Source organism: Danio rerio, chromosome 25, assembly GCF_052040795.2.
Source record: "Danio rerio strain M-AB ecotype USA chromosome 25, GRCz13ab, whole genome shotgun sequence".
Classification (NCBI taxonomy): domain Eukaryota; kingdom Metazoa; phylum Chordata; class Actinopteri; order Cypriniformes; family Danionidae; genus Danio; species Danio rerio.
Window position 1 is genome coordinate 26,387,677 of NC_141045.1, and position 7,324 is coordinate 26,395,000.

At 36.5% G+C, this 7,324-nt stretch overlaps 2 protein-coding genes and 1 pseudogene across 4 annotated transcripts in view; all 3 read left to right on the top strand.

The window, feature by feature from the left end:
- LOC147837710 (uncharacterized) overlaps positions 1-7,324 on the top strand; it is a 633,655-nt pseudogene that overhangs the window by 566,564 nt on the left and 59,767 nt on the right. The gene's annotated exons all lie outside the window — the stretch shown is intronic.
- Positions 1-7,324, top strand: part of LOC147837713 (uncharacterized) — a 977,861-nt gene that overhangs the window by 253,750 nt on the left and 716,787 nt on the right. The window lies entirely within an intron of this gene.
- LOC100535114 (chymotrypsin-like protease CTRL-1) overlaps positions 1,904-7,324 on the top strand; it is a 9,365-nt gene continuing 3,944 nt past the window's right edge. The window contains exons 1-7 of one of the 2 annotated variants that reach the window (XM_087312391.1): positions 1,905-2,089; positions 2,296-2,316; positions 2,800-2,968; positions 3,078-3,525; positions 3,687-3,888; positions 3,977-4,049; positions 4,359-6,216. In XM_087312391.1, the coding sequence (XP_087168517.1) occupies positions 2,035-2,089; positions 2,296-2,316; positions 2,800-2,968; positions 3,078-3,525; positions 3,687-3,888; positions 3,977-4,011 (930 nt within the window). In that variant the 5' untranslated portion in view covers positions 1,905-2,034 and the 3' untranslated portion in view covers positions 4,012-4,049; positions 4,359-6,216. Of the gene's footprint in view, positions 2,090-2,295; positions 2,317-2,799; positions 2,969-3,077; positions 3,526-3,686; positions 3,889-3,976; positions 4,050-4,358; positions 6,217-7,324 lie in introns of those variants that run through there. The other variant, XM_087312392.1, reaches the window with a different exon arrangement.

Below are 7,324 nucleotides of genomic sequence, written 5' to 3' on the forward strand. Positions count from 1 at the left end.
CACATTTGAGCGCAAATGCATTTGCTATTTAAACAGCGTGGTGCAACACCTCAAAATGACCCTTACGCCAAGCTTAAAGTAGTAAAAGACTATTGCGCTGCGCCTTGCGCCACATTGCGCCGGGTGTATGATAGGGCCCGATGTCTTTTGACTGCTTTCTTTAATAACTACAGTACACAATACTTTTACTTTCTGTACTTTAGTAGTACATTTTGAAATAAACTACTTGCAATACTTAAGTACAAAAAATGTTGAATACTTTTGTACTTCCACTTAACTATAGTGCTTAAAGAGCACTTCTACTTGTACTTAAGTCACTTTTTGATACTTGTACTTTTACTTAAGTCTGGGTCTCTAGTACTTTATACATCTCTGACAATGACAGACAGCTACTCAGACATTATGAAGCAGAGACTCATATTTCCCTGTGGTTATTTGATGCAGTTGTTGTGGAGTTTATTCAGCAAATGTGGGATTTGGATCCTATTTAATGTCAGGAATTATTTTTTTAAAGAGACTGTTTATATCACTCCACTACTGTGGACACACTACACCTTCACACATTTCTGTCCAAGCAGCTTCCAAAAGTTGATTTTGCATAATAGCCCTTTAAAGTTAGTACTGGTGAGATGTTTTGAATCGATTATTGATTAGATTAACCAGTATGTAAATGATATTCAGTTTCTATTGAAATTCTCTCATCGGACTATTCAAATATCCTGGAACAGGATAATAAAGGATGGCAAAACCATATTATTACCATCTCTGCATGTCAGCAGATCTAAATGAAAAGTTTTTAACTGATGGTCAACAACAAAAAAACATTTTCAAGTTCTTGGTTACTTCATGTTCACCCTACATAATACACCACTTTTGCTATTAAATCTGTGGTTTGGTTCTACAAATATGTCATATGTTCTCTACTAATTTTAACAATAAATAAAAAACCGAAATAAAATTATTAAATGCCCGGAAAAATAAATAAAGCAAAACATTATTTCTGTAATTAGTAAAACTAACAAATATGCTTTCTCCACATCAATACTCTGGTGTCAAGCAATAACATAATTTAATCATATTTAAATGTATTTTATAACAATTAATTTTCTAAAAGAAATTTTTTTTTAAAAATTTAAAACATCCGAACAATACAAAACTGTACTTTAAATAAATGTTCTGATTTGGATAAATGTTGCTCATCCCCCAATGATGGGTAGGTTTGTGGGTGTTGTTTAGAGGCAGGCTTTCTTATAAAAATCGTATGTTTTCATATGAATAAATTCATACAAATAAGCCACTTTTATGACATATTGCGAATAGTTTTGTTTTCTTGTAAAACTGGGCTATTTGTACAATAGAATATACATATTCAGGCACTCCCCATCAGGCCCTTTAACATTTTTTTAAAAACATGTATTAGTTTGACATTTTTTCAATAACTACCTTACAACACAACAACAATAAAAAAAAAAAAAAATAAGCTTGATAATACAAAGAAAATAATGGTAACAATAATAGTTAAGAACAAGTTTTTAAATAGAAAAATTAAGTTAATATTAAAAAACAATTAGGTCATATAAACAGTTTTAATTATATAAATACAAAGAGGTAGTCAATAGGGGTAGTGGCATATTAAGCATTACATTGCTGCTCAGATTCATTGTCACATTATAATGGTCCGGATGATCAAGAAATGGTTGGCACACCAGTCATATGTAGAGGAGATGATAGCAAAAATTATGTGTAATATAGATTTTGAGTAGTGCAGTCTGTGCATTACTTTAAATTAAATTGATTGATGCCTGGAATTAATAGAACAAGCTCTAATTCTACTGAGGCTGTCCTCCCTTGTATCAGTCTCAATCTGTATGTCTAGTTAGGCACTGTAACATTTTAATAGTATTAAAGATAGCTATGAAAAATGTAAGAGGGGTGTGACAAATTACTGGTCAAAGAGGAGATAAGAAGTGATAATGGAGAAGTGAGGCATTATAAACGGAGACTGTGAGAGATACAGAGGACTAAACTATCTGAATGAAGATGTGGAGGAAAACCTGTGTGATTTTGTTGCTGGTGATGTGTGTCAGAGGTAAGAACTTGTCTCATTATTTTAAATTAATCTGTGCCTGTATTACATTGAATTAACAAGCTTTCGTTAACATTAAACAGCAAACATTCTTGTAGAATAGTTATTTCTTTTATTTATTTTTTTTTCAAATCTTAACTTAATGAAACTAAGTGTCTTGATGCTTTCCCGTAATGATCCGTTCCACACTTTCTCTATTTTCCTGCCAGATTCACTTTCTCAACCAGATGGTCAGTGTCCTTCTCTCTCTTTACATGTTAACTTAAAGTCACTTGGTGATCTATGCAACACAGGTTCATTTGGGAATATGTGCCCAGGGCTACATTTTTGAAAATTGCAAAATATTTGCATGTGAGTGTATATGGCTGGATTTTGTGTGTAAAACAAACACTTTGTGGCGGTACCACTGACTCTGTCTGGTACTCCTGCGATATAAATGCGATATAATGTCCCATAAATGGTAAAACTCACATCTCTCCACCCCCCCACACTCTACATCTACGTCGCTCACCAACCTCTCTCACGGACCACACAAGAACGATGTTGAGTTTGGCAGAAATGTACACAGTGGCCTAGTAGATTTTTAATGAGAAATGACACGTATGATAAAACATGCCTCGGTAACTCCAATGAGCCTGGGTTGGATTTATTAGAAATGGTCTGGATGTTGTGCACTTTTTTGTGTCACTGTGAACAGTCTCTCTCTCCGTCAGTTTGTGGACGTCCAAATCCCAACTTTAACCCTCGTATTGTGGGTGGTGCGAATGCAACTGAGGGCTCGTGGCCATGGATGGTCAGTCTGCGTAAGAGTGGTGTTCATTTTTGTGGCGGCTCCCTCATCAACAATCAATGGGTGCTGACAGCTGCTCACTGCATCAGTGGGTAAGGGACATCACAAACACACTACAAATCTATTGGTCTTGTTTTGGTTGGTTGGAATTTTATTTATGAGTGAGTTTTTCTACTCTTGATTTCTCTTCCTTGTATACAGTAAAACAACATCCAGCATGCATGTGTACTTGGGAAAGTGGAGACGTTATGAAACTGACCACAATGAAATCACCAGAGCTGTCATAGACATCATTCCACATCCCTCCTACAATAACAGAACTTCTGATAATGATATCGCTCTGCTGCAGCTGTCAGCTACAGTTCAATATACTGACTACATTAAACCCATATGTCTAGCAGATCAAAACAGCAACTTCCCTCGTGGGACCAGGAGCTGGGTCACAGGCTGGGGGCGTATTGGCGTTTCGGGCACAGGTGGTATAAGCGGCAGAACCACAGTGTCTGTGCCTTTACCTGCTCCTGGGATTCTGCAAGAGGTTGAGCTTCAAGTGTACAGTAATGAAAAATGCAGTAAACGTTGTCAGGGACCCATCACCCCCAACATGATTTGTGCTGGTACACGTAGTGGAGGCAAAGGAACCTTTTATGTATGACGATCAATGAGATTGTTCTAATCAAGACTTTTACTCTACTTTATAGATTATATAGATTATACTTTATATTCCACCAAGACTGACTGTATGTGGTCTTTATAATTCAAATACAATAAACTAAATCAGTACCTAAATAATTTAATCTTTCTTTATAGGGGGACTCTGGTGGTCCACTGATGAGTAAGCAGTGTTCAGTGTGGGTTCAGGCTGGTGTTGTCAGTCATGGGTATGGATGCGCACAGCCCAAGATTCCTGGTGTGTTCATTCGCGTCTCAGAGTATAAACAATGGATTACAGACAATATTGGTGGAAACCTGCCTGGATTTGTCCTCTTTGATCCAACATGTTTACTTCGCAGTAAGATTCTCCTCTTCTCGTGCCTAAACACACAGTATACAGCAACATGCACTTCTTTGACCTATGTTTGTTTTTGCATTTTGTTTAGAAGTTCTCAATAAAGTCTTCTGCTGCTTTGGATAATAAAAACTGCTGCAGTGGTTACGTATATTGATGCTCTGGTGAGTCAAACCACACACAAACACAATTATTCTTATATACCAGTGGGGACTCTCATAGACATGTTTCTGCTGTGAATTATACCCCCCTACCCTAAACCCAACCCTCACATGTAACAATCAGAATTTTTACAGTATCCAAATGCTTCATTCTGTATGATTTATTAGCATGCTTTCTGATTGGGATCTCACTCCAGTCCTCATGAGTCTCTGTGCATTCAGGTGCCCAGCGTGATACAAAAACAAAGACACTCAAGGAGAATGAAAAGCTTCTTTCAGTTGTTTGAGCTGTTTGTTTTTGTGCATCTAAAGGTTAATGTTCTGGAGGATGGAGGATCCTAATCAAGGCTTTACCTCCACACCTGCCTGTCACACGATAATGCCTCTTCCTGTCTGCTGTCTGTGAAAGGCTGCATTTACACTGCACTGTTCAAGTGACTCAATTCCGATTTTTTTTTTTTTTCCCATGTGGCACAGATCCACACTTTCTCTATTTCCCTGACAGATTCACTTTCTTAACCAGATGGTCAGTGTCCTTCTCTCTCTTTACATGTTAATTTAAAGTCCCTTGGTGATCTATGCAACACAGGCTTATTGGGAATATGTGCCCAGGGCTACATTTTTAAAAATTGAGAAATATTTGCATGTAAATGTATTTGGCTGCATTTTGTGTGTAAAACAAACACTTCATGGTGGTACCACTGACTCTGTATGGTACTCCGTATGCCCGCAAATGAGATATAAAGTCCTGTAAAAGGAGGTGAAACTCACACCTCCCCACCACCCCCCGCTTTTCATCTATGTCGCTCACCTCCATACACATATCAAACCATTGACATTACATTAAGATGCCTAAAAGTTTAAAAAAGCCTATATATCAAAAGAAGATGGCCAAATGAGAACCTTTCTGTCATAAACTATAGTAAAACAGCTTGTCAAAAGCTGCGAACAGATTACATACAGGAATAGAGAAATCTGGATGCAGCCTTTATGATGCAAGCTAAGATTGCATCACCTAGCAATGCAATGTCAGACACAATGCACTCAATGGAGTGGGTAGGGGTTAGGTGAGAGCATTAAAAAGCATTGGATGCAGCTCAGATTGCACTGCACCAGGTCTGCATCCAGACCCCTCTAGAGAACAGAGCGCTCTTTTATTATCAGTTGTTAGTCAGTGCCAGCTCTTTTTTTCTGGTCATTGTGCCTTTGCCGTGTGCTGTGTAAATGCAGACCATCGGATATGAGTCACTTTTAAAAGATGATGTAAGCAGGTCATCAAAAAAATCGGATAAAGTCACAAAATCGAAATTGATCTGCAGCCAAACTCTTCTGGCCAGTGTTGATATAAACACTGTGGTTTCCCCCCACAATCTAAAGACATACGGTAAAGGTGAGATGGATAAAACTGTCCACTTTGTATGAGTGTGTGCATGAATAAGAGAGTGTGTTTCTTCCCAGCACCTTGGTTAACTGTGATTTCAGAGGAAAGTGAGTGAGTGAGGATTCCCATTACATCTCTAAAATATTCATGACATGTACTTCACACAGGTGAGTGGGCTTGACAAACCACCTGTTGAAACACTCTTCTCAGAGTGCTAGAAAACCAACTGTTCAGGTTGTCTCGATAATGCATCCTCTTTGCCCTGGACTTTACCTTTACCAGAGCAGCTTACTCACATTCCACACAGAATGTTTAAGTTTTTAATATGGTGTATCTTGTAGCTTTGGGGTCATTTTAAATGGTAAAGTGGTCCTAATTTCAATGTAATATTTTACAATCTCTCTTATATTAGTTAATTTGGGTTTTGACTTTGATAAGATCTTTCCCAGATGCTCCACTTCTGGGAAAATGGTCTTCACATCAACTCATGACCAGGCAAGAGTTTTGGTGAAGCTTTTATTGTCTTGATTTAATGTTGATTTCAGTATTTAGGCAAAGGGTGCAGAAGTGTCTATGGGATCGTGTAGACAGGATACCCCATTGCAGTTTGTGAGTCTCTGTGCTCTGCATCAGGAATTATATGCTGCAATGTATTTCTACATGGTCAGGAATTAATCTCTAACTCTTTGAATAATTGATGTTGTACATTCTTGATTGGCTTATTTTGTTTAATTATGTGAATTTGAATGAAAAATCTTTGCCTGACAAATAAATGTAAAATTCTTGTTTAACTCTAATATCTCCTGAAATCAATTAAATCTAGTAGATTGTTTAGGCTGATGTTTCCGCAGCCTATGACCAGGATTAGTCATACATTCAGGCTCAATGGATGGAGGATAGGCACAGCATTAGAGACCTGTTGATTTCTGACAATCACTGTATTAGTATGATATAATCTAGGGGCTAAATCAAACTTTCTTTAAGTATGTGAAAGCATGGGGTGGCCTATTATTACTTTAGGAAATTAGCTTATTTGCTAAGAAACAGAACTGGCGAGGATGTGTCCGTGAGCAGATGAAACTGGCCAGCATACTGACTCTAAGCAACTTCAGGCAAACAATGAACCAATAATTGAAAATAAGGTTTTATTAGGTTAATCAATCTAAATTAGACCTAATCACGACCCATAAGGTAAACAAAATAAATTTTAATGAATAAAAATATTTTTTTTCACCTTTGCTAAAACGCTAACACGTATTTAACCTTCACCCATGCTGTTAGTTTTGTCATAGGACTAAAAGATGGACCCTTACACTCAAAAAGTAGACCTTTTTGCAGTTATACGTATGAGATTTAAATACTGCATTTTAGTGATTTTTTTTTTAGTGATTAACTAGTCAGATGTCATAATAACCAAACTTTTTGATGTACAAACAATATTTCCTAAAAAATTGCAATTAAAAAAATTAAAACAAGACAAATTTTTAAAATACAAATTTATTACATCATATATCATTAGGAAAAAATAGCAATCTGTAAAAGTTTTAAAGTAGAAAAACTGTAGCCCACTAACATTAGGCCCACTAACTGTAGCCCACTAACATTAGGCCAAAAAACAAAACAAAAAAACAAACAAACCGGCAAGCAAATTCAACTGTGCTCAGTCACAATTTGGCCATTTCAGTAAAAAATTATAATGAAAACACAATAATAATAATAATCATTCAACAATAATAATGAATTCTTCAGCATTTTTCTAGCCTCTTTGGTTAAAAAAAGGATGTCAACAATAGCCAAAATATATTCAAATTAATTTAATATGATCCGCTTCTGGTGCATCACACCTTTTTATTGCTCATTTATATTTCAAGAATAAAGTCCAAGATTTAGATTGAAG